General features: G+C 39.9%; 1 protein-coding gene across 24 annotated transcripts in view; it reads right to left on the bottom strand.

The window, feature by feature from the left end:
• Nucleotides 1-27875, bottom strand: part of GRM7 (glutamate metabotropic receptor 7) — a 1280044-nt gene that overhangs the window by 242354 nt on the left and 1009815 nt on the right. For all 24 annotated transcript variants that reach the window (XR_005582805.1, XR_005582804.1, XR_005582806.1 and 21 more), the window contains 2 exons: nucleotides 19560-19701; nucleotides 14264-14418 (listed from right to left, as the gene is read on the bottom strand). Coding sequence is in view for 21 of the 24 variants with exons in the window: in XM_039481474.1 (XP_039337408.1) it covers nucleotides 14264-14418; nucleotides 19560-19701 (297 nt within the window). In the remaining 3 variants the exon portion in view is untranslated. The remainder of the gene's footprint in view (nucleotides 1-14263; nucleotides 14419-19559; nucleotides 19702-27875) is intronic.

Genomic DNA, 27875 nt, shown 5'->3' on the forward strand with positions numbered 1-27875 from the left:
AAGATAGAGGAGATCTTAGAAATAAAAGAGAAGAAAGGAAGCTGCACTGCCTTGAACAAGTTATTAGGAGCTGAGAAACTACATTAAGTTGATAACACCCAACTTTACTGTTGTAAAATTGCATTTCCTAGCCTCCCTATAGCTGCATATCAAAAAGTAGTACTCCCCTTAAGCTCCTGGCTCTCTGAAGGTACTCAAACTCTCCCAAAAGAGTTCTTTTCAACCTTTTAAAGTTAAGCAGTGTACTGCTCTGAAACTCTGCACCAAGTATGCAGTTTGTATATGTAAATTGGGAATAGACCCTGTCTGTTTGGCTGGATCTCAACATCATTACCATATTTATCAATCTCCTGAGACTGTGCATCACTGAAAAGTGGCAGTAAAGCCACTATTTAATTGCACCGTGTTTTTCATGATGAAGCTGCAAACTGGCAAACCGTGAAAGAATACAAAGGGGGAAGGGAGGAAAGTGTCATATGATGTCTGGCTCACAAAACGTTGCCCATAATACTGATGGAGTGCATTATTTTGTGGTGCTCAGATCTGCCCTCCGTCTGGCCAGTTCTAAACATTTATATGGACAAACAGAGCAGGCTTATGGTCTTTCCTTTGAACACTGCAACCCAGGCAAGAGGAAACAAGATTCAGCACTAAGTGAGGGGGAAATCAAAGTAGACCTTAACTCCCAGAATGACTTTTCAAAATGTTTAAATGGATATGCAATAAATTTCTGGATGGCACAAGTGTTTCTCAGATTTGTAAGTAACTGCAGTATTAACTAAAACTCAATCAAAAGGTTCCTCAGCACTGCAAAAGCTATATTCCCATCAAGTTGGCAGACAGAATGACTTGAAACACTGCACTGATTGAGATAGAAAGAACAAAGAGCCAAAGTCTACCTGCATCTGCGCACCTCAGTGGTGTCAGTAAGGAATAAGCAACTTCAGCTGAGAGTTGGTGTTCATTAGAATGTACTGTGGATTAAATGACTGGATGAAAAGACACAACAATTCATTTTAAAGGTAAGAACACTAATTAAGCATGAGCACTGAATGCTGCTAGTAGGTGGACTCTATACATAACAATGGCAATGTTCCAGGGGGGGAAAAAATACAAATAAGTACATATTTATTCACGTCGTATTTCAAGCAAACTTCACCTATAACCAAAAGACAATATCCTAAGTGAGATAAGCACCGGCTCTCAAACTGTGGGTCCTGAATGGTATGAGAGTAGGGCCTGAAACTCTTTTCTTATCTTTTCAAAACAATTGTATCCCTTACATCCGGACAATAAGAAATGTAAAGCCATTGCATGGAATTGCCCAGCTCCAACCGAAGCCTCTCTCACACATGCAGCAGGGCAGGAACAACTGAGTGAGGTTTCCCAGTGACTGAGTGAAAGCATCTAGGATAGGGAGATTCTCTCTCCTGCTCTGCTTTGAGTTCGCATGTGGCTGCCAAAGAGGACAGAATTTGGGTGTTTCAGGACCTTGGCAGCACTGAGCAGAAGGGGACAGAACAGCAGGGAGAGTGTAAGGGGGCCCAGGCTGGGGTGAGAAGGTCATAAAAGTGTCAGTGAAAGAAGGACTAGAAGAGAGAAGGCTTCTCCAGGATCCTTCCCAAACAACTCATTGCTCCTCATGCTCTCTCATCTTCCATTGACCCCAGACTCTTCCTTCCACTGCCCAATTCCCACCCAGTAACCTGCTCCCCAATCACTTCTTCCACTGTTGCAAACTCTCACGATTTTATTGTGAGTCTTAAGATATTTGGTGTATTGCTCACTACCCCAGCTGGTGGAATCAAGAGGCCGCAAGTTAATCACAGCTGTTATTTATTTATTTTTAAAGTAAGCTTCTAGCCCTCCTGGCTGCAAAGAAAACATTGAAAACCTGAAGGGAGTGCACCCTAAAGGCTCAAAACCAGAAAACAAATTAAAAATAACCCCAAATATATTATTTTACAAAAGTCCCTACATGATTTTTAAGCCAGTCTCATGATTTTTTTGGGAGTAGGACTGAATCACTTGGTGTTGTCAGTACTCATCTCCTCCCTCATTCTCCCTGGCTCCCCCCAAAAAATCCTTTTACTGATGGATAAGCTGTGCACAGAAACAAACCCGTCCATCTCACTGAAACATGTTTGTGTACAGGTAGTTCTAGATGTAGATAAGACAGCATTCCAGTATTTCACTACCAATGGATATAGCTATCTAGCTGGATATGGTTTCTACCTGTGGGAAGGTGGAATTTGAACTGTTTAGCTTTGATAGGAGTTGAGTATTCAGATAAAATATTTGAGGACTGCAGAATTAGTGCAACGCTGACTTACATCTGTGAGAGAGTCATCTGTATTATTCTAAAGCAGTATTGCCAAAGATAAACCAAACATATCCCTAATTTGAAAGAAACTGTTCCCGCCCCCCGCCTTAAACCAGCTAAAGACAATCCTGAAGTCCTTGCCCCAGAGCAATCAACAGCAGACTTCCCAGAGTATAATGACTAGGTAGAAATAAGGACAGAACTTCAGGATTTGGCCTTACAAGGCCCATTGATTAGTGAACCTTCATTTTCTAAAGCTGATTAAACTGTTTATTCACAAAAAAAACCTCTTTGCCGCTGTTCAACAGAAGTTAACATTTTTAATTACAGTAATTATCTCATATCAAGGATGTGTTTCCTCTTTACCGTGGAACAAGCAAGGAAGCAGACACAAAGAGAGGAGATGCGTGTTTGCATATGTATATAGTTTATAGAGAAGAGACACTAGAATTACTACATTAATGTGTTTTTAAGAAATGAGTGTTTGCAATGGTCTAGAGCAATGGACACTGAGTAGGCCTTCACTCATAGATTTATTTAAGTAGCTATCCTTTCATTGCCTAAAAAAAAGCAGAAAGCAAAAATAATTGGAAATAAAGAAAAGCAAAATAAAATCTTGAGGCCTCAATCCACCACCTGTTTTGAAGACAAATAAATGGTAGATAAAGGGACAACTAGAAAAGTCAGGGCCAGCTTCCCAGCTGGTGTATACCGGCATAGCTCCACAATATAGCTGTACTAATTTATACCAGCTGAGGAGATGGCTCTCGGCGTTTAATAAATATGTGCCTAATTCTGCTGAGTTTGTGTCACCTGTAGCCTCATATCTGAGAACTTCATGGGACCACAAACATTAGTCACATCCATGCTGCTAGCTGGCTTGAACTGAATCATTAATCTTAAATGTGTTTGAATCCCATTGTTTACTTACATTAGGCTTTGAGCTCAGACAATAAATTATATTTTCTCATTACTGCCCAAAGTATTTCCAGACACTTAAAATAATCAATTTTGCATTATTTATCAGTCTCTAGCTTTCTCCTCTTCTATCTGTTCTCATCCCCTCTCCTCCACTTCTGGTCCTTATTTCACTGTGACTGAGTGTCCATTAAAAACCGATCACAGATAAGTAAGAATGAGGAGGAGGATATTTTTTTAAAAAAAGAACAAGACATCTTGGAGTGCAAAGCCAGTAGCCCAGCTAATTAAAAAAACAAGAAGAAATGAGCTGTAACAGCCCCATAAAACATTTTATGACAGAAAATAGGAAGTAAATCAAAAAGGGTATGGGGGAGGGGAGAAACCAGAGGAAAGTCAGCAGATGAAGAATAATTCTATTAACATTTATCTTTCTCCTGATTCAAAGGCAGAAAGAAAGTCAGGAATCACTTAAACTACCTTCACCTGGGATGGTACAAGACAAGTATCTGACAAGGGAGTCTATCTTAGTTGCATAAAATTACATTAAAATATGTACAATACATTAAAAATTTAAAAAAATCTTGCAGGAGTTATTGGAAAGTCCATTTGATTTAAACACTCTAATCAATTTACTTGCAGCTCTCGATACTCTGAAAACACCAGCCAAGATTTTTTGGGTGCTCATTTTTTGCATGCCTACCTTGAGGCTACTGGAAGGATAATGATTCTCACTGGATGGGAACTCAACACTTTCTGAGTGTTAGATCCACTAAAGGTGACTCGGATTGGGCATCTCAAACTTGAGGCACGCATAAATCACTTTTGAAAATACTGGTCATTGCTACCAGATCAGTTTCCCATACATGATACAATAAATCACAAACCTCTGTCTGTGGGTCAAATCCTAAACACCTTATCTCAGAGAAAAAATAGCCTCTCAACTGCAAAAACTTGAGCAAGAAAGTTGGAGAGGACAACCAAGGAAACCATCCCATCTAGGGACCGTGCATTTTGGAAACTCTGCCTAAAGCCCACTCAATGGATTCTAGGGATCCATGGTAGAAGGACACATTGGAGGGGAGAGACAGGGGCTGCCTTGAAGGTATGGTTGTTGCTCTGCTGGTCCCACACTCCAGCTAGCCACACTACCATTGCTGATAGGATTAGAGGATGATAATACAACACTGAGCTGTATAATCTCCCACGTGGATTGCTCCCCATAAACACAATCTCCTGTTCCACTCCCTCCTTTCCTGAACTCCACAGAGACCCACTTAAAATCAAGAAGTCAAAGTCCGTCCTTCCTCATCTTGTCAATGATCACTATTAATTTCACAGTGCCCATAGAAGTTTGTTGGGTCCTTTACAGAATAAACAAAGACCCACGGCTTGCCATGGAGAATTCACAATCTACATTTCAGAAATGCTAATCAGTGAGACCAACAAACCATGGAGAGAGGATGAGGTGAGGACAAAAGAGCATGTGGCTACTCATTTTGACATATGGCTATGTACAAACACATGTATTGACTCCCTTCTTGTAGATGTGACAGAAGAAGCGAGCTTCATGGGAGGTGAGGAATGAGAAGCAGAAAGAGTCATTTTTTGGTACTCCATATACTCAAGCCCATCTGCAAAGTGTTTTATTGGGGCTGAGATTGACCAGTATGGATGCAGCAGCCTTTTATCACTAAGGATGTGCCATACTTAATTTAATAAAGCATTGTAAATCTATTCTAACATGTGGTCAAATCCACTTTTCCCTCTTTCCCTTGTGCAATGGATTCTTTATGACTGGCACACACTTTTCCTCTAGCAACAAAATTTAGGAAGTCCTTGCTTAAAAATTATTATCTGACAGGAAGAATTTAAATGGACATCAGGACCAGCAGTGTTATCCTCTTTAATCAGAGAGACATCCTGTTAGCTCCCCTATATAGGTATATGGCAGCATGAAGATCGCTACCCCAGGCAGTTAAAAAGTATAATTAGATTTTGGTATCATAGTGATAACAAGAAGACAGAAATGCTTTAAAGTTTATTAAATCTAGCGCAAAATGAAGAAGTAAAGTGGCATTTTTAAAGGTCAGCGTGTGATTAAAAAGGATACCATGGAAGAAGTTCATTTAAATTTATAAAGGAATAGCAGTGAAGTTGTTAGTCCTTGAAGTAGTGGCACTTGGACTTCTTCTCAAGAATAGTACAGCAATGGTAGGACCTATAGGAATCCAGTGTGGTGTTCCCATACAGTATTGTTTTTTCTAGTCCTGCTGCTTTGGGAAATTCAAATAAAAATGTTGCAGATGAAGAATATTCTCCTGACTAGCATGCTAAGAGAGAAGATACCGATGGATAACCAACCATTTGTAAGGTTGAGAGCACAATGCCCAGCTGAGCTGTAAAAACAAAACCTTCAAACAAAACCATTCACCCATTTACACAAAGCTACCAAAATCCTTATGCTATTTGGACAGATTTTATACATTGGCCTGGATATCTCTTATTTCCCCTGTGACTGTGATCACATTTTCATTTCTAAGTCCTCCCACCCCCTCTTCTCCTACTTCACAAACATTCCCTCTTTTCTATTCCTTCGTCATTCCGTTATCTAGATCAGCACTGGCTTCTCTCTGCTCTTCCACAGAATCTTGCCATGGAACTAGATTCTTTGATCAACAAGGCCCATCTTTTTGCCAAGCATCTGAAGACACTGGAGCAGGATGGGGGGGGGGCTGTTTACAGGGGACAGAGCTGCAGTGGGGAAAATCCGGCCAATTGGGTTGGGGGTGGAGTTTTGCTGCTGTTTTGTTTCTGTTTAATTGTAATTTTAATTAATGTCAAAGGCAACCAGAGCAGCAGATGGGCTGTTTTATTATTATAAATTGAAAAAATAATAATAATGATGAGTATAGATCTCACACCATCCCAAATTTATTTAGAAAATACCTCTCTCTCTCTCTTGCCTAAACATCTTAATTTCTCTTACCTTCGGTCACCAATATGCACTTTACAATAGTATTACCTCACTCTGGCAAGTATTTGGGGGGATATCATCTGTGTAAAATATTATACAAAATTAAGCCCTGAGACCATAAACTCTTACACACAAGTATTGTGCTTGCAATATCAAGGCCTAATGTATTGCATGCATTCCTGCAAATATACACACTGTATTGCAGGACTGTAGCTGTTTTTTCGTGTCTCCTGTGACAGTGAGGTCAAAGTTCCTTTTTACCTAAGAGTTCAGGACAATGATAACCAGTGGGTGTTCCAAAATAAATACATTATTTTTTCCTTTATAGGGTTTGGAAAACATTTAAGTGAAGAAAATCAAGTTCTGCCCCAAGTTCTGATTACTGGTCCAAGTTGGGTATGAGCGATTGGTTACAAACACCTAGTAGCTCTGATTAAAACTTTTCATATTCAACTTTTTATAAAGTGATTACTATTTAAGTGTTTACTCCCTCTTTGTCCCTGTGATTATATAAATCAGATGTGACTTTATCCTTTCATTTACATCAAACCTGACTGGGGAATATTAAGGCTGACTTAAGCTGACTAAATTCAGTTCATGCAATAAGAACAGGAGTACTTGTGTCACCTTAGAGACTAACAATTTATTTGAGCATAAGCTTTCGTGGGCTACAGCCCACTTCATTGGATGCATAGAATGGAACATATAGTAAGGAGATATATATATATATATACACATACAGAGAATATGAAAAGGTGGGAGATGCCCTACCAACTCTAAGAGGCTAATTAATTAAGATGAGCAATTATCAGCAGGAGAAAAAACTTTTGTAGTGATAATCAGGATGACCCATTTCAGACAGTTTGACAAGAAGGTGTGAGGATACTTAACATGGAGGAAAATATTCACTGTGTGTAAAGGCTCAGCCATTCCCAGTCTCTATTCAAGCTTAAATTGATGGTATCTAGTTTGCATATTTATTCAAGTTTATCAATTTCTCGTTGGAGTCTGGTTTTGACGCTTTTCTGTTGCAAAATTGCCACTTTAAGTCTGTTACTGAGTGACCAGGGAGGTTGAAGTGTTCTCCTACTGGTTTTTGAATGTTATGATTCCTGATGTCAGCTTTGTGTCCATTTATTCTTTTGCATAGAGACTGTCTGGTTTGGCCAATGTACATGGCAGAGGGGCATTGCTGGCACATGAGGGCCTATATCACATTGGTAGATGTGCAGGTGAATGAGCCCCTGATGGCGTGGCTGATGTGATTAGGTCCTATGATGATGTCACTTGACTAGATATGTGGACAGAGTTGACATCAGGCTTTGTTGCAAGGATAGGTTCCTGGGTTAGTGTTTTTGTTCTGTGGTGTGTGGTTGCTGGTGAGTATTTGCTTCAGGTTGGGGGGCTGTCTGTAAGCGGGGACAGGTCTGTCTCCCAAGATCTGAGAGAGTGAGGGATCATCTTTCAGGATAGGTTGTAGATCTTTGATGATGCACTGGAGAGGTTTTAGTTGGGGGCTGAAGGTGATGACTAGTGGCGTTCTGTTATTTTCTTTGTTGGGCCTGTCCTGTAGTAGGAGACTTCTGAGTACTCTTCTGGCTCTGTAAATCTGTTTTTTCACTTCATCAGGTGGGTATTGTAGTTTTAAGAATGCTTGATAGAGATCTTGTAGGTGCTTCTCTGCCCGAGGGATTGGCGCAAATGCGGTTGTATCTTAGAGCTTGGTTGTAGACAATGGATTGTGTGGTGTGTCCTGGATGGAAGCTGGAGGCATGTGTTCCCTAAGTCAACCAGTGAGATAGTAACCAAGAAAATCTTGTCCCATGGGTGATGTCAAGCACCTGAAGAAATAATACCTTACCTGGCCCCTGTTCCTGCAAGATGCTGAGGGCCCTCAATTCTGACTGAAGCCACAGGGTGTTGAGAACACTCAGAATCTCAAAGTTTAGGGCATTCAGAGCAAGATGTATTTAAGCAAACGTCTAGGAGGACTGTTTTCATTCTATAATTTGAACTGAGAAGCTACGATTTTGGGGAGAGGAAAATTCATTTGAAAATATTTTTCAGAAAAATGATGCATCATTTTACTGTATGGACTATGTGGGTTGATATTTTAACAGAAGCCCTTACTCTATAAAATTTTGAAAACTCAGGAAGCATATATTTCATATATTTTAGTATGCAGCCACATTCAATTTAAGTGAGATTTAACATTTGCTCACTAGCCTAATACTTCTTAAGTGTGAGTAGAAGAGGCTGGCAGCATCACACCTTTAAGAAGAAGAAATGTTATTCTCAAATTATCAGCAAAAACACTTCCAGGGAAAATGCTGAGATTTAAGTTTCCATTTAAGTCTGTGGGAAAACTTTCTCTAATGTGGCACAAATATAACTTGCCATAGTGATAAGACGAATTTGAGGAGGGATGATATAGGGTGCTCTTGGGAGTTAAAGTAGTTACCCAGGAAGAAAAATCTGAAATGTAAAGTCCTTTTCACACCATTAATCTGGCACAAGATGTGAACATCACTGAATACTATGTAAGCATCCTTCAGAGCTAGCTTGTAAAGTAGGGATTAGTGGAAAAATTTGGCCATAAACAGTAACTTAAAAAGACATTATTCAACTCTTGTGTATTCTTAACACACACAGTGGGGCTAGATCCTTGAGTATATTTATACTGTGTCCAATGCAGCCTAAGAGAGGGTGTGGCAAAGTTGATTTTGTCATTTGTGTTTTGCCCTGATTTTGGAGGTCAATCTGCTCTGAACTGGACCTCTGGTTTAAATCAGCCTGGATGCTGCTCTACTTTATATTGACAGCTAAAAGTCACAAAGGACCCTACCAGTAAACCCACCATTCCATCTTTTCCCTTGATATGGCATCTGCACCAACAGCCCAAAGAGGACAGGTGTTGGAACCACAGGAGCATCACCCCACCCAAGCATTTACAGAAAAAGGGGGATGTGAATGGTGCACCCCATAAGGCTTTATGGAAATATGCTTATGAATGCAAATATGACATAACTGGAATGTTTTATGCTACATATGCCATGTAATATATCTCTGTAACGGTTGTGATCTACTGAATCTATTCATCCAATTTGTATGCATGTATCATTGTTGTATTCTAAGTTATGAATATTGGCTGTATACTTGTTTGATTTTAAATAGCCTTAGTAATGTATTTGGTCAGCTTCTTTAGAAAGGAATTCGCAAGTTAAGTGCAAGAAGCACTTTACGGACAATATATCTTAGAAGGCGCCAATCCACATAAGAAGTCTACATGAGGATGTTCAAGGTAGCATGTGAACCATGCGTGGACATGTGACTTGCCCATGGGACTCCAAAACTCCATCTTGGATACCGGAAAGAAACTGGAACAAAGGACAGTAACCACAGGGGATGTGAGTAATTGCTGGACCCAGACTAGAAGGAAGCTGGGAAAGCTTACTGCAACTTCTCAGAGGGTGAGGTTTTTCTGTATTCAGTTCTCTCACTGTAGTAGGCATAGACTTGTGGGTTATTTTTTATTTTACTTGGTAATTCACTTTGTTCTGTTTGTTACTACTTGGAACCACTTAAATCCTACTTTCTGTATTTAATAAAATCATTTTTTACTTCTTAATTAACCCAGAATATGTATTAATACCTGGGGGAGCAAACAACTGTGCATATGTCTCTATCAGTGTTATATAGAGGGCAACATTTACGAGTTTACCCTGTATAAGCTTTATGCAGGGTAAAACAGATTTATTTGGGGTTTGGACCCCATTGGGAGTTGAGCATCTAGTGTTAAAGACAGGAACACTTCTTAAGCTGCTTTCAATTAAGCCTACAGCTGTGAGGGGACGTGGTTCAGACCTGGGTCTGGGTTTGCATTAGGCTAGCGGGTCTGGCTCAAACCAGGCAGGGCACTGAAGTCCCAAGCTGTCAGGGCAGGAAAGCAGGGGCAGAAGTAGTCTTGGCACATCAGTTGGCAGCCCCAAGGGGGTTTCTGTGATCCAACCCGTCACAGGGGAATGCTAATGTGGCTCATTAAGATGACTTTAAATGCATTGCCTTAGAATGCACTGGTGGATCAGGGTCTAATATTTATGTAGCCAAATGAAAGTGATCTATATGGGAAATTCTGAAGCACATTTACTCCACAAAGTAAATATAAATTTGAACATGTGTGCATATATCTCCATATATGTACATATTTATACAAGATATGTATGTATGTACTGTGGCAAGGCACCTTCTCGGTCTCACCAGCCTCAGATGCTTTTAGCCTTGGCAAGACAGGCTTGGGTAAAATAGTCCCTCTTGGTGGCACAGGGGAAGTCCATCCCTTCTTTCCACCAGTCTTTTTAGCTTGTTTTTCTTCCTTATGGGAGGGAATGCAGCCTCCCCTCCTGGTGAGGCTCGCGGTCTTGCTGCTACTAACCTACTGGCAGAAGGACTCCTTCTCCTCTCTTCTCCCAACAGAAGAGGGTTTAAAAAGGTCTCTGGCAGCCCTTAGTTGGAATCAGCTGATCCTAATTGACCTCAGGTAACTCCCTCTCAGCTGATCCTAGTTGATTTTCTGGTAACGCCTTCTCAGCTGACCATGATTGACATGTAGTTACCCCTCTTCAGTTGATAGGGAGTAGGGTCTTTTAACCCTCTGAGACGGTCTTCTACCTCCCCCCGCAGCTGTCTGTCCTGAGTTTATCACAATATGTACATACTTTAGAGGGAATTGATTTTGAAAAAGGCAGCGGTATCTGCCTTCTGAAAAATCAGACCCCTTTGAGTGTCTCGAGTTAGGTATCCAAATGCTAAGACATCAACATATGTTTAATTTAAGAAAATGTAAGCCAACACAATTAAAAAATATGATTAAGGAAAGTCTACAGTAATGTATACTTTTCCAATTAATTCAGCTTTTGGTTATATGAAATAAAGCAGATCATCAGTTGCCCACACCAGAACTACAGTCTTTGTGATCTACACAAGCACTTCCTAGCATATACAAAGGGAAGCATTTTATGGCATTAAAGCTATAACTTTTGAATCTCTAAAAACTGGCACATGGAATTTCATGTGATAGTAATGGATGGGGAAAATCTGCCATGCCTGAGCAAAGCCAAAGTTAAAGACCCTTTGGCAAGGCTGCTGCCCAGGCCAAGGGATGGTATCCTCTCCTGTAGAAAAGTGCTGGCAGAACCATAACTTCACCAATATAACCGTCCACTGCCATGGCCCTTGCATTTGACTTCAACCCCTATGAGGCACAGGTGATATCTCAGCACCCCATTAGGGCTGTCCATCATCTGCCACCTCACGTACTCTCCATATCCAGTAAAACTGCACTGGGTCTACTGCTATCCAGACTTTAAGACCCCCATTAATCAAAACACTACATCCCTATTGAGCAAAGCACTTATAACCATGTGCTTAAGTGTCATTGACTTCAGTGGATCTTAAGTAGATGTTTAGGTCCTTTATTGAATCAGTGCCTAAGAGCCCAAGGCACAGAGTGCAGCATTTCTATACAACACTCTATTAAAAGTAGACTATACTAAGTTATGATACTGTAGAACATAAGACCCTTCAGGGGCAAATTCACTTACATTTTATCGATTTCATTTCCTGTCTATCAATTTAAATGGAAAATATAGCTTCTTGTTTTATTTATTTATTTTTGTCAGAAGAAATGTGCTGGTAAACTTTTGGGAGCAGATGCTTCCTGCTAGATGATAAAAAAAATGACATTAAAATGTCTGTTCTCATTTCACTTAGCTTCATAACCAAACGATAAGAAAGAAAACACAGCAGTCCAATTTATAAATCTGGAAAGCTTTCATGATAAGATACACACACACACACACACACACACACACGCGCAAAAGGTAACAGTTTCACCAAGCAAAAAATCACTACATAACGGTGATTGACATTCTATAATTAACAGAATGCTCTGAAACTTTATCAGAGATCAAATAAGATGGTATAATTGGTCTGAAACGACATTCGCAGCTATGGAAAACATTTTATACCATGACTATTATTCACTGTGAACATTTTGAAAATTGTTTAGAAAGAAGGTGCACACCCTGAAGAAAAATGTCCTCCTTCTCCTTACCCATCGCCCTCTCGGTAGGACTAAGCAGATGGCAAATACAGATGGTAATTACGGATGGATGAAATGGTTTGAATGAGGCAAGAACCTTTTCATGTTTAAAGAAAGTTCAGGAAACATTTGCTGGGGTTTTTTTCCGCCACAATTTTTTTTTGCTTTCAGATTTGAAGCAAAAATATCTTTACAATGTGGGCAGGGAAGATCTATTCTTACAGTATTTTTCATGCAGCTTACACCAAGATGTACTGGAAATCTTGTGAGAACATGTTTTTTCTTCCTAATGAGACACTCAGACCAATTTCCAAACAGAAGAAGTTCAGAAAAGTTTGACTAAACTCCAAAGCTCCAAATGCTTACCCTAGTATGAAGGTGCCTCTCCGGTCATACTGATGTTCATCCATAACTAGTATTAACACTATTAGGTTTGAAAAGCTAGGCCATCTTACCATGCCTTCCCACTCTTATCAAGCTCTTGGAGAAAATGTACATGTACACCTTATTGATTATATTTGAAATATGACTTTAAAGACCACAGTTCCAAGTGAACACGCAAAATGGGTAACTGCAGATCAATTTGAACTTAACTGACTTTATGGTTAAACACTGAATTCCACATTGAGAAGTGGGAATTAACTGGCTCAGTGGACACATTTTTGGAGATGCACCCATTGTGTTGACATTTGAAATGTGGCTGCAAGAGTTTAATTTATAAAGTATATACCTTGACCATGTCCCTGTGTCAACCGAACGTACTGCTTGCAACTGAATACTCAATGTTTTCCATTATGTATAATGTATAGAACATGTTTAATACACAGTAAAGATATTGTTGGGAAATATTGTAGAAGACTTTCATACAAGTTACCACTGGTCCGCCAATTTATTTGTCTATATCTGTGGTGAAATTTTAGTATCTTTGTTAGAAATGCCCAGGGATGCAATATAGACAATATGATGGTGACAGAAATTGCTTGTTTTTCCACAAACAATATCCCAATATATTCTTTAGGTATTTATAGGAAACTGAGATGTAGTGCATTATAGTTCAGAGAGGAATAATTAACGAGGCAGTAGTGTAGACAGAGTAAAAAGGAATGCAAATATTTGATCTTTCTTTCAGTGAAGATACTGGAGCTCATTTTAATGTGTGAAACATGTTCTGCGGATTCTTTGGAGATCTGGCCTGACAGACAAGAACTACAAAATGACATACCAACAGAGGAGGTTTTTTTTCTTTCCATAGTCTCCTTTATAAAGAGCTTTTCTTTACAAATTAAATGAGAACATAAATTCTAATCAGCAAGTTTTATTACCGCAGAAGGATGCCAGTTAGGTTTCTAAACATCTGTACAGACACAAAGGGGCTAACTAAGAGAAGCAGGATTAAAAAGTAAAATCATAGGAAAAAAGAACAAAATAAACAAAAGCTGAGAAAGGAAAAAAGCATTAGCTGGAAACCTATGTGTGTTTGTGTTTAGTATATATCTACTTTCTAATATATATACTTTTTATACAAAAGTGTGTGTGTCGGGGGTGTATGTATGTATTACAGATAATAAACAGTTTGTGTGTGTGTACACACACACACAAATGGTGTTTATCATATATATCCCACTACTAGATAACTGATGTATAAAAACTTACAAATAATTTTATTCTTGCAGAAAATGTACCACCACAAATAGTATAGAATAGCATAGCATAGCATGACAGCTAGGCAGATAGGGGATATCCAATTTTAGGAGAACCTCAGGGTGTTTAGATTTAGCTTATTTTATGTTGAACTGATGTCAAGTCTCTGAATCGTACCATATATAAATTTTTGTACATGGTCAGTGTATTTGTCCACCAGTGTATCAGTTAGATATCAACAATGTTCAATGAAATGAGGAAACATAAGTAACTGTGACAGAGACTATCAGAATAGAATTCTTACCCTCTATGGTTGCTCTCTTAGGCAGAATGGTGATTGCTCCCTCAGCAATGTCTTCTTGCTGAATTAGCGGATTTATTTTGGAGCCCCAAGTGTCTGATCCCACCCACAGAAAATGACCGACTTGATCAGCCCTTTTTGCTGCTGCAAGGATCTGCCTGTAGAAAGACACACATAATTCACACATGAATGCAAGATGAATGGAACAGTACTTAATCACCCAGGAAAAACAACAAGGAGAGCAAGATAGCTGAATGAGCAAAATAACATACCTGTAACTAACTTTTATCTCAGAAATTTAACAATCCACACAATAATGACGATCTCAGAACAGTGTATCTTTCTCTTTGTTTTTTTTTATTCTAAGTATGAACTCCTGGCCCCATTTAAATCAGCTGGAGTTTTGCCACTAAATTTCATGGAGACAGGATTTCATCTCAACTTTTTTGTGAAATCTTAGTAACAATTGGCATAGTTACACCACTATAAATTGACAGAACCTTCGCAACCCTCTGATAATTTAGAAATTACACCACAAATGACTCTGGAATAAGCAGATGTATTTCTGGTGAAGGGTAGATAGGGGATTTAATTGCTTTTCAGTTAAATTATTAAAATAGCCTGAAAAGCAAATGAAATCTGATCAGTGCAGGTGCTATTGAACGACCAAGTCATTTTATCATTAACAGCTGCAATTAGCAACAGCAAATATATTGTTTATTAATATAAGCATTTATAGGGCGCCCATCAGTGCAGTGTGTATAGCAACTTCCAAGAAACTCAAATGTTTTCCAAACATTGAATAATGAAGTCTCACAATCTCCCAGTGAGATAGGTTAGTGTTATCATTATCCTCGAGTCATAGAACTTTAAAGCTCTGAGCCTGCAACCCCTTGCACACTAGTGGAGTGCTGCTCCCACGCAGAGGACCCCACTGCAGTCAATGAGGCTCTGCACATATGGAGCTGTCTGCCTGCACACAGAATGTTCAAGTGATTAGTAATTTGCCCATAGTTGCAAAGTGAGTCAGTCACAGAACCGAGGAGTTCTGATTCACAAATCCTTCCCACAGCCAGCTTATATTGAATTAAAACAAAACACTATCTGGATATATTTAATATTTTGCCATAATTACATCAGTTTTGTTTACACACACACACACGTTAAAGTGAAGTTACTAAAATGAAGAAATATCTATAGATTGTAGAATGGGGTCAAATTTGGGGGAAAACAAAATGGTGGCACACTCTGCACTCTACTGCAACTCAGTCCCCACCAGTGCTTAATTTGTAATGAACGAGGTGCCAGGGCAAGCTCAAGAGGTGCCGGGGCTCTGCCCTGGCACAAATTAAGCACTGGTCTCCGCCCACACAAAACCAATGTGCTCATCACTAGGGTGATGGCTAGAAGCTACTGAGGCATAGCCAAAACAATCAGATATCATAGAAGAGCAACATCAAATTTCACAGGTACCAGTGATGGTGCACTGGGATCACTTACTGGGACTTCAGGTCCCTCTTTGGGGCCCCACACTAGGGTACGGCACTGGTATGTTCAAAGATCTAGGATCTCTGTTGTGGCCCTGCACCAGAATGAACTAGGGTCAGGATTTTCTCAGTGGGGACCTACATAGGGTCCGGGGGCTCTCACTGGAGTCCCTGCACTGGGAGATGATGGATGTCTTACACTGCATCTTGGGGTCTTGCACTGGAATGTCCTAGGGTCCCAGTCTGGAGTCCTGCACTGGGGTGTCTCACCAGGGTCTTTCAGGAGCTCTGGCCTGTCTACACTGGGCTCTGGGGTCCTGCACTGGAATATTGTAGGATCCCAGTCAGTAGTCTCTCACATGTGAGTGCTAGAGTCACCAAGTGTCTGGGGTCCTGAACTGGGCTGTGCTCCTGGTGCAGCAGCAACAGCAACAGCTCCTTGGACCTGTTCCTCTAGCTGCTGCCCAGGAGGGAAGGGACTCTGGTAGCAATGGAGCCTCCAGCTCCTGTACCAGCAGAAGCTCCAGATTCAGTGGTGCTCCCTATGCTCCAAGCTGGTGGGGAAGCAACTGCCTGAGCTGAGGTTCTTATATTAATGTCTCACAGCTGCATTGCCAAAGTTTCATCCCATTTCTCATACAGGCCAGTGGAATCAAAAGAGTTGGGAAGGAGTAGAGCAAAATGTTGGTAACTCAGCATGGTTCTGGTATGGCATTTGCTTCTAAGCCCTCGCGAAGGAATCAGTGCTCTGAAAAGTATGGATGGCTCTTGCCTCCAGGTCAAGGCATTCCAGATACTATTGGAAGAATCAATGGCCTTTCCCTACTATTTATACTAGACGGAGTCCTTTGAGCAAAAGTCCACATCTGTCCAGGTGAAAGAGTAGTGATATTATAAATGATCTTGCTTAGAATAGTAATATATGAAGGTTTAAGATATGATTGGAAATTATTTGTGCATTAACTAGTCACTCTAAGACACAGGTTGGTTAAACCCAGCCCTTCATCCTTCCCATGTAGATAAGCTGACTTTTGTGAAGTTTATTGAAGAGGATGGTGTCTTTCAGATTAATCTTTAAAAATGAATATTCTGTCTGCTATGTGAAAATATTAATGATCCCTTGATGTTATTTATAATACTAAAGATGCGGTCTTGTGACCTTGATCAAAATTCCTTTCCCCCATCCTTGTTATGCAGAATTCTGTATTTGTTGCGTGGCTTGCTACCACTTTCCTATAGCAGAGGTGGCTGAATGTCAAAGTTGGATAACATTATCCTGTAGCCCTTCCATGAGGATAACTTCCATTTAGATCCAATGGGAGTTTTGTATTCAAAGCAACTGCATAATCAAACCCTCAGATTGTAAAGAGCTTTGGGACCACCTGGGGTGTGATAGGATATAGAAAAAAAAATCAGGACAATATTCATTTTAGACTGATTTTGAAATTGTAACAGTTATGCACATCTTATATCCTTTCATTATGAAATGAATTTCTTATCATAAGAGTAAAAATGCCTACCAATAAATCCTTTTCCCATCTAGGGTATAGCGAAATATAGAATCATAAAATCATACAACTGGAAGGGACCTCGAGAGGTCATCTAGTCCAGTCCCTTGCACTCAAGGCAGGACTAAGTATTATCTAGATAATCCCTGACAGGTGTTTGTCCAACCTGCTCTTAAAAATCCCCAATAATGGAGATTCCACAACCTCCCTAGGCAATTTATTCCAGTGCTTAACCACTCTGACAGTTAGGAAGTTTTTCCTAATGTCCAACCTAAACCGCCCTTACTGCAATTTAAGCTCATTGCTTCTTGTCCTATCCCCGAGGTTAAAAACAATAATTTTTCTCCCTCCTCCTTGTAACAACCTTTTATGTACTTGAAAACCGTTATGTCCCCTCTCAGTCTTCTCTTCTACAGACTAAACAAAGCCATTTTTTTCAATCTTCCCTCATAGGTCATGTTTTCTAGACCTTTCATCATTTTTGTTGCTCTTCTCTGGACTTTCTCCAATTTGTCCACATCTTTCCTGAAATGTGGTGCCCAGAACTGGACACAATACTCCAATTGTAATAATAATCAGCGCAGAGTAGAGCGGAAGAATTACTTCTCACATCTTGCTTACAATATTCCTGCTAATACATCCCAGAATGATGTTTCCTTTTTTTGCAACAGCGTTACACTGTTGACTCATTTAGCTTGCGATCCACTATGACCCCTAGATCCCTTTCCCCGGTACTCCTTCCTAGGCAGTCATTTCCCATTTAGTATGTGTGCAACTGATTGTTGCTTCCTAAGTGGAATACTTTGTATTTGTCCTTATTGAATTTCATCCTATTTACTTCTGGACAAACTGGTGACATGGTCTGATCACTTTGAATTTTAATCCTACCTTACAAAGAACTTGCAGCCCCTCCCAGCTTGGTATTGTCTGCAAACTTTATAAGTGTACTCTCTAGGCCATTATCTAAATAATTGATTAAGATATTGAACAACACTGGACCCAGAACTGATCCCTGTGGGACCCCACTTGTTATACCCTTCCAGCATGACTGTGAACCACTGATAACTACTCTCTGGGAACGATTTTCCAACCAGTTATGCACCCACCTTATAGTAGCTCCATCTAGGTTGTATTTCCCTAGTTTGTTTATGAGACAGTCATGCAAGACAGTATCAAAAGACTTACTAAAGTCAAGATATACCACATCTACCACTTCCTCCATCTACAAAGAAGTCATTAAGCACCTCTGCCATTTCCACATTTTATTACTGTCTTTCCTGCCTCATTGAGTAACGGGCCTACTTTGTCCTTGGTCTTCCTCTTGCTTCTAATGTATTTGTAGAATGTTTTCTTGTTTCCTTTTATGTCCCTAGCTAGTTTGATCTCATTTTGTGCCTTGGCTTTTCTAATTTTGTCCCTACATACTTATGTTATTTGTTTATATGCATCCTTTGTAATTTGACCAAGTTTCCACTTTTTGCAAGACTCCTTTTTGAGTTTTAGATCATTGAAGATCCCTCAGTTAAGCCAGGGTGGTCTCTTGCCATATTTCCCATCTTTCCTATGTAGTGAGATAGTTTGCTCTTGTGCCTTTAATAATGTCTCTTTGAAAAATTGCCAACTGTATTCAATTGTTTTTTCCCTTGGACTTGCTTCCCATGGGATTGTACCTACCAACTCCCTGAGTTTGCTAAAGTCTGCCTTCTTGAAATCCATTGTTTTTATTGTGCTGTTCTCCCTCTTACCACTCCTTAGAATCATGAAGTCTAGCATTTCATCATCACTTTCACCCTAGTTGCCTTCCACTTTCAAATTCTCAACCAGTTCCTCCCTCTTTGTCCAAATCAAATCTATAACAGCCTCCCCCTTGGTAGCTTTCTCCACCTTCTGAAATAAAAAATTTTTCCCAATACATTCCAAGAACTTGTTGGATAATCTGAGCCCTGCTGTCTTATTGTCCCAACAGATGTCTGGGTAATTGAAGTCCCCCATCACCACCAAGTCCTGTGATCTGGATGATTTTGTTAGTTGTTTAAAAAAAGCCTCATCTATCTCTTCTTCTTGGTTCGGTGGTCTGTAGTAAACCTCCTACCATGACATCACCCTTGTTTTTTTAACCCTTTTATCCTTACCCAGAGCCTTTCAATTATATACTATGTATTCTTCTGCTATCTCTCTATAAAGTGATCCACAGTTTCCTACAAACAGATCACTCCACTCCATTGCTCTGTACAGTCTTATTTATTTCGTCTACTCCATAAAGCCAGCAAGCACAAATGTATTAATTTTCTCAGTCACACTTACTTTATGTCCTCGTCGTTGGCAAAAATAACGACGGCCCTGGCATTGGGAGTGTCCAGGAGCTGCTTGATAATTTTATCAAAGTCGATGGCCTTCTCTTTGCGATCCTGGGGAATTTTCAGTGACTGGGCAATGCAGAGGCCACCTGTTTAGAGAAAAAGAAGAAGGAAAAATATCTGTAAATGAAGAGCAAGGAGAAGAGTGTGGAAAATACACAGAAGTTAGAAATTGGAGGAGAAAAAAAAAGAAATCAGTATTCGATCACCATCCTGAGGAAGTAGTTAAGCTTCATGTTAAGCCTAGTCAGCCCTTCTTGCAGGTTTTGTTTGTTTGTTCTTTTTCCTCTTGGGAAGTGTATACTATGACAGGATACATACAATATGTGTGGATGGATAGAGTCACAGATGGACAAAAAATAAACCATGCAAAAGAGAAAAACAACCTAACCAGACAGTAAAGAGATGATGGAAATGGACAAGATAAAAAAAAGGACTGAAATTAAAAAGTAAACTGGAAGGCAATACAGGTTGATAATGGCATAGACAAACACACAAAATACTGAGCAACTTTATTTGGCATAACAGCTTTAATTTTTTTAACAGCATAAATAGAAAGAAAATCCAAAGAAACTGCTCTGAGAAGTTAAATCAAAACAGGAATAATACAGAAGTCCAAATATTGTGAATACACAGAGCTCAGTCTCACACATGCTCGTTCATGCAGGTGTCCACCTTTAAATTGAACGTGGTTACCCCATCTGAATAAAAACTCAGAGTAAATATTTGCAGGATTTAACCCACAGATAGTAACCAGAAGTAAAGAACAACAATTGCAGCCAGTATAATGGTAGCAAGATAGAAAGCCCTGATGTAAAAGCTACTCAACAAACATAATTCATATAATTAGGTTTAATTTACTAATCTTGTTTTAGAAAAATAGTTTAATTTACTATTTTACATCTTCTGTGGGGTTCTTCACATCAAGGGGCAATGGATTCATACTAATGTCTTTCTTCTTTTGTTACCTAATTATAGTATCTTTCATCTTTTATACCATCTTAGATACAAACTCTCTCTCTCAAAATACTTCATAGTGTTAATTAATACATTCTCAGTGATGCATAATAGGAAACAGCAGTGAGGATGAGTAATTAAGTAGCTGAAGCAAAAAAGAAAAGAGGTATTTTCAGATAAAGTCTGTTTCAGAGCAAAGGAGCAGCAGAGGAGAAGACACACACCGCCATGGGAAAAATCTCGGACTATATTTCTCACTGCAAGAGAATAACTCCCTCATGTGGAAATTTTTGTGTGGGTGGGGACCACTAAAGAGAGACTAAATACTCAAAGAAAAACCCTCATGTAGCCAAGCACATCTGTGAACAAATGTGTGGATTTAATACAGACAAAGACACCAGTACATGGGCCCTGCATTGAAGTGGACAGAGAAAGCAATTAATATCTACTTGCCACTAAGTGACTTTAGCTTGATGACCAAGCTTGCTTGCTCTCCCTCTGTCTCTCAGAATGAAAAATCTCTCTGCCTAAGGAGAACTTAAACTTATTAGCTGTGACTTTAAGGCACTGTTACTTCAAGGCCTCTCTGGCACTCCATCAAGCCATACTTTCCACTTCGTGTCTCCCTCAAGAGCCTCCCATTTCTCCTGTAAGTAAGATTTGGGGACTTGGGAGAATTCATTGAGGGAGGGAGCGGGGGAGATAAAAGCAGATTGCTGCAAAGTGCCAGACCTGTCACTTGAAAATATATACACTCCTGCTACAATGTCCTTTCAAGAGGCTCCTACTCTGACATAGCAGTGAACAGAAGTAGGCATATTTCACAGTGTCAAGACTAAGGAGCCTTAGTGTCCTGGATGGAACCATTATTTAAACATCTCTGAAGCTAGTACTGAGGTGCTCTGTAATCTCTATAACTTAGATACAGAGATAAATCAGCAAATCTCCAGATACCATCAGAGGGGGAACCAGAGACGTGCACAGAAAATGATGGATGTGGACAATGAGCATATTTTAAAGCAGGTATCATGAAGAAACTTTAATATCTCTTTAGGCTGGGGGGAGGGAAGATTGCTTTACAACGGGCTTTCCTAAGGTGTGTACAAGAAGATGCAGATATTGTAACTTTTCCCTGCTTTGCAGGTTGATGGGAGGAGAGAGTAGCGATAAAGACACAGAGGGAGGTGCGGGGAGATGAAGTTGAGAGCTGTACTCAACGACAAAGGCATTTCTGTAGTTAAGGCTCCAGCTGCATTAAAGATTGCTTGAATCCATAGAAACATGATTCTTCAGCTAGATCAGCTGATATACTGTTATGACAAAGTTGGTAATGAAATTACTACTTGATATTGAATAAATGGGTTATATTTCCTATATTATATTTCCTATATACTTGATAGAAAAGCTTAAATACTAAGGCAGGGGTCAGCAACCTTTCAGAAGTGGTATGCTGAGTCTTCATTTATTCACTCTTATTTAAGGTTTTGCATGCCAGTAATATATTTTAACGTTTTTAGAAGGTCTCTTTCTATAAGTCTATAATATATAACTAAACTATTATTGTATGTAAAGTAAATAAGGTTTTTAAAATGTTTAAGAAGCATCATTTAAAATTAAATTAAAATACAGAGCCCCCGGACCAGTGGCCAGGACCCGGACAGTGTGAGTGCCACTGAAAAGCAGCTCGCGTGCCGCCTTTGGCACTCATGCCATAGGTTGCCTACCCCTGTACTAAGGGCTTCAAATGTTGCAGCCACACCCCAGATAGATATTATGTATTCTGTGGGTCACACACTTTCTGCTGCCTGCAAGGAAGAGACGTAAAATCCAACTGCAATGGACACTGGTTACAGCTGAATGTGACTGAGGAATCTCTTTGTGTAGAGCAGCTGGGTAGAGGAGAACTATATCCAGGCCCATTTGAACTAGAACCAAAGGCCAGGCCTATGGTCAGTACTGAGAACAAAGGATTTGGGACTAAAGGAATTTCTAGGTGATAGTACAGAGGCCAGAAAGCCCTAGGGTTCTTAAAGCAGGATAATGTCTGAGTGTGCTGCTTTCTTTGGCTACACACAGAGGTACACACAGCGGTATCTTAGCTGAACTGGCCATTCAGTTTTCAAAAGCATCAGCCGTCATTTTTGCTACCTCTGTTCAAGGATAATAGGACTTATGTACATTTTGTAAATATAAATAGCTAAGGGGAAAATACCCTAAATTTATATCACCAAAGTCTCTTCCAATGAGAAAACAACCCACCAACAAACAAACAATCAATCAATCAAACAAAAAAAACCCAAATCTGCTACCATTCTGCAAAGGTGCAACAATATTATTTGTTTTCTTGGCCCTTCTTTGTCTCCCCCCAATCCAAATAGACCAGCACACTGCAAGAGAGCGCACACTATTTTAAAGTAACAGCAAGGTGACACACACCAAACACAAGCTAATGCCATTAGTCTAGTGTTTCCATTCAAGCTTATAAACTCATTCAGAAGAGTTTAAATCTATATTGAAGAGCTCATTACAGATAGAGTCATGTGTCATTTTTAATTCTGTAACAATAATATATTCCTAATGAATTGGATGGGGAATGCACCATGAATATGGCTTACTGTTACAATTTGTCCAAGTGGCATATATAGAATAAATTTCATTTTCTTGTACTCAACTTGCACTCCTACAACAAGAGGAAATGCACAGTTATTTAAACTGTCAAATGAATTCACAGTGCTCCTGAGGTAAAGCCCTCAGAGGGAATTAAGCGGTAAAATTGTGAAAGTTGCAAATTAAGGATTTTGTCACAGGACCACTGAAGTAATATCACCCTTCACTGAAGAATAACTGGGAAATGCTCTGAGTAGCTACAAACTGCCATAGCAATTAGAGTGAATATCAGAGTTCTTCAAGTTAAACTGATCCTGGATCATTCCGCTGATAAGTAACTTCCTGGCATACCCATAGCAGCTGACAATCTATAAACTCAGCAGTACCAAGGAACCTCGGAGTCATCTCACAGATTGGTTTCACTAAGAATAATGTTCTAGAACCATTGATCCATTGCTGTTTTTCTCTAGTGACTTAAGAGAGAAATAATTGACATTTTGCAACCTAATGCAGGAGTCTTATAGTGATAAGTGGCAAATGGAAGGCATCTGAAAAGATCTGGATTGCAGTACATTTGAGAAGCTTGCTAGCTTTCAAGCAATGCTGCAAGCAGACACCATGCTCCCCGCATCTTGCTATCCTCAGTACAGTATGTTCATCTGTGACGTTATTGACATAAACTGTGACCATATAGATCATTGTTGCCACCACTGTTGCATATTTGCAGCAAATATTGTACAAAGTTTGTCATGTGAGGTGTCCATAAAAAGGTTATGCTTTGCTGGTTATGATTATGCTATCTGTATGTGTGTATCATTTTTGTATTTGAAGTTATGAACATGGGCTATGTACTTGTTTCTCAAATATATTTGAGTCCAAGTAGCCTCAGTGAAGCATTTGGTCAGATTCTTGAGACGGGACTATTCTCAGTAAGTGCCCAATCAATAAACACTTAACTGACAATGGACTTTGGGAGACACCAATCTAGATCTCAGCTTTCCTGGGAACATTCAAACTAGCATGTAAACAATGGCATCGGCCTGCAAACTGAGTCGTGCATGGACATGTGACTTGCCCATGTGACTCCAGACTCCATCTCGCTGCTGTGATTTTCTGCAGTAAGAACAAAGTGGTGTCCTTCCACGGGCAGAAGATATAAAAGTCCCTGAAAACTCCTCTATCTTGTCTTCAATCCTGCTTCATGCCTCTGGAGGGACTTTGCTACAAACTGAAACGCTGAACAAAGGACTGAATGACCATCCCAGCTCTGTATGTACTCCAGATACTTGATTTAAACCTGAAATTTATTCCATCACTGCTACAAGCCTGAACCAAGAACTTTGCCATTACTGTATGTAATTTATTCCATTTAACCAATTTTAGCTCTGATCTATATCTTTCTCCTTTTACAAATAAACCTTTAGATTTTAAAGGATTGACAACGGGGTGATTTGTGGGCAAGATCTGATCTGTATATTGACCTGGGGTATGGGGCTTGGTCCTTTGGGATCGGGAGAACCTTTCCCCTTTTACTGAGGTGTTGGTTTTCATAACCATTCATCCCCATAACGAGTGGGACTGTTGGTGATACTGGGAAACTGGAGTGTAAGGTAATTGCTTGTTAGCCAATGGGGTAAAAACAAACAAAGTCCTCTCTGTCTGGCTGGTTTGGTGTACCTTAGAAGTGGAAAAAAACCACACCCTTGGGTTGTAACTGCCCTGCTCTAAGCAACTTGTCCTGAATTGGTACTCTCAGAAGTGTCCCACCAAGGGCATCATCCCAGAAGACAGATGATGGATACTCATATTTCCATTACGTTTGGAGAAAGGGAGATATAGTGTTCTGGAAGCATAAACATGGTCCCTTTTTATGTTTGTACAAGCAGCTGCATCATTAAGATTTTGATTCTTTTTAGCACTAATGACATCATCCAAATATGAAAGGGGAGTGAGTAGAAATGGAAGTGTCATGGAAACATTGAAGGGCATAATTCATTCTCCCTTTGATGTGTATTGAGTCTCTCCCATCAATGTCAACAGGAGTTCTGCAAGTACATCAGCTTGGATTTAATACAAGTATATTTTTATCTTTTTTTTCTCCCCATAGGAGATGTTGGAGAGGTTTGTGGCTAGTAATATAAAGTATCTTTAAGAATTCTGTCATTTTCCTGACATAGTCAAATAGATGGTTAAGAGGACCACAGTTCAAGATGGGTTTCTGATTGTGTCCTCAAATATTGGTACATGGCCATTTTGCATATGTTTTTTTGATAGCAACCCTGATTCACATATACCAAATCTGATTCACATACATAGAATAGCTGTATGCCTTAGTGGAACAAGCAGTTGCATTCATGAAAACAGGTGCATTAAAAGGAAGGTTGAGGGTAGCAATTTGACACACATTGTATATTCCTAAAGTTTCCCAAATCATCATTCCAACAGCCAAACAACACTTACATATCCCTGATCCTTGGGAGACCTGTTCATGTGTTTGCAGGATGATGGCAACTACCTCTTGAAACTATTTATTTTCTCTCCCTTGCTGTTCATAGAATTCTACCAGAGTCTTCTTTCTGGCATCTTTTTAACCCCTTCCCAGGCACAACCAAATAGTTTTGTGATACCAGAAATAGACCTGACAGAGACATTCTCCAATTATGCCTTTGTTCAGCTTATAAGGTGTTAGGATAGTACAGCGATCCACAAAAAGGAGAGAGCATAAGACAAACTGTTTCCCCCAAACAATAACTTGAAATTTGCTTGGTTTTACAGTTGCTTGCTTTCCCAGTGGTATGCGCCTGTAAGGCAGACAGACCCACTTGTTTTAAATTGTTTCAGTCATTACATTTCCGAAAACTGCAAGACTCTGGCAGTAATGAGAGCAAACCCACAACAACGTTTAGACTGAAACTCCAACAAGATCTCCCAAACTTTTTTTTAGAAAACAAAACACAAAGCAAAGCTGGTCTTTTCTGTCTTGATTGGAAGAAAATGCAGAGGGCTCTGATTAGCCACTCTGGGGAATTCTGACACAAGTAGGGTTAGTTCTTGGGAGTCTTGGTAACAAGCTCAAGCACGTGGGAAAAGCTGGGGGCTGTGTCATTTCAACAGTTCACTCCTGCTTGGAGGCCTGAGCATGAACAGATTATGGGACTGATCAAGGTATCTGTCCAGGTTATGGATCCTTTGCAGGTCATCACTGGGTTGAACTGTAATTTTTAAGACATCACCTCTGTTTTTGTGCATAAAATACAGAGTGAATGAATACCAATCACATAATTTGTTTGCTCCCTAAAGCTTCTTAATCCGGTCTGTTTTCAAATGCTCCAATGTAACATTCTTTACTTCATAGCACACACTGTGTCATCCTGCAGTAGGTGTCAGTGTGCTATTTATTTTGCCATTCTCCACTGGGGAAAGGCAAAGACATTAACATCAGCCCAACTATACAATGTCACGGTTGCCTCTCCGAGTGGTGACTGCAACATGTAAGGCCGTATCAAATCTGGGTGAGACATGAATTTTAAAACATGAACACAATAGCAGAGCCAATGCCAGTCATGTCAATGCGAAGGAACAACCGCTGGTGTGAAAAGGATTTTAAAGGTCTCTTAACATTCAACTAAGTGTATTCAAACTGGAGCGAGTCTGCTATGTGCTGTTGTTTTTAGAAATTGACATCTATGTGATTCAAGCTTAATTCCTGTGAACCGTCAGAGATAAATTAAAGAGCATCTTAGGAATTACTCTGTTACACTGCCTCTTCATTCTGCGCAACCTCTCTCTGGCTTTATTGCTTGTAGTTTTCCTACGTCACTTATTGACATTTGTGCACCTGAAAGAACCTACTTCAGACTGGCAAAAAACCTGGCTTAGCCCATTTGAAACCATGTTTGAACTTTGTAACCATTGCAAATGTTCCCCTTCCTTTTTTCCCTAAAGTATGCCAGACAGATGCCAGAAATATGAGGAAATAATTTAGGGGGGGAAAAAAAGTCTGGCTCCCATAGGTATTTATTGATTTTGATTTAAAAACAAACTCCAAACCATGTATCCAAGACTCTGAGCATCCTTTTCATATATTTAAAAACAACATAACATAGGGCTTTACAGACCACATAGGTCTAAGCACTAGGGTGGTCATCTCCAGGACCTCCTTCCTCAGGCAGACAGTGCTGTCAGAAGATAAATCAAGCCCTTCTATTGTAAAAAATAAATGTAAAACCTAGGCATTTGGAACAGGAAAGAGCAAATGGGCATCTGCTATAGACCACCAAACCAGGAGGATGAGGTAGATGAGGCTTTCTTTGGACTACTAACAGAAATTTCCAGATCACAAGCCCTGGTTCTCATAGGGGACTTCAATCACCTGACATCTGCTGGGAGAGCAAAACAGCAGTACACAGACAATCCAGGAAGTTTATGGAGAGTGTTGGGGACAACTTCCTGTGCACGTGCTGGGGGAACCAACTAGAGGCCACACTCTTCTTGACCTGATGCTCACAAACAGGGAAGAATTGGTAGGGGAAGTACAAATGGTGGCAACTTGGGCAGCAGTGACCATGAGATGGTCAAGTTCAGGATCTTGACAAAAGGAAGAAAGAAGAGCAGCAGAATATGGACCCTGGACTTCAGAAAAGCAGACTTTGACTCCCTCAGGGAACTGATGGGCAGGATCCCCTAGGAGGCTAATATG

Source organism: Mauremys reevesii, linkage group 7 (genome assembly GCF_016161935.1).
Source record: "Mauremys reevesii isolate NIE-2019 linkage group 7, ASM1616193v1, whole genome shotgun sequence".
Lineage (NCBI taxonomy): Eukaryota > Metazoa > Chordata > Testudines > Geoemydidae > Mauremys > Mauremys reevesii.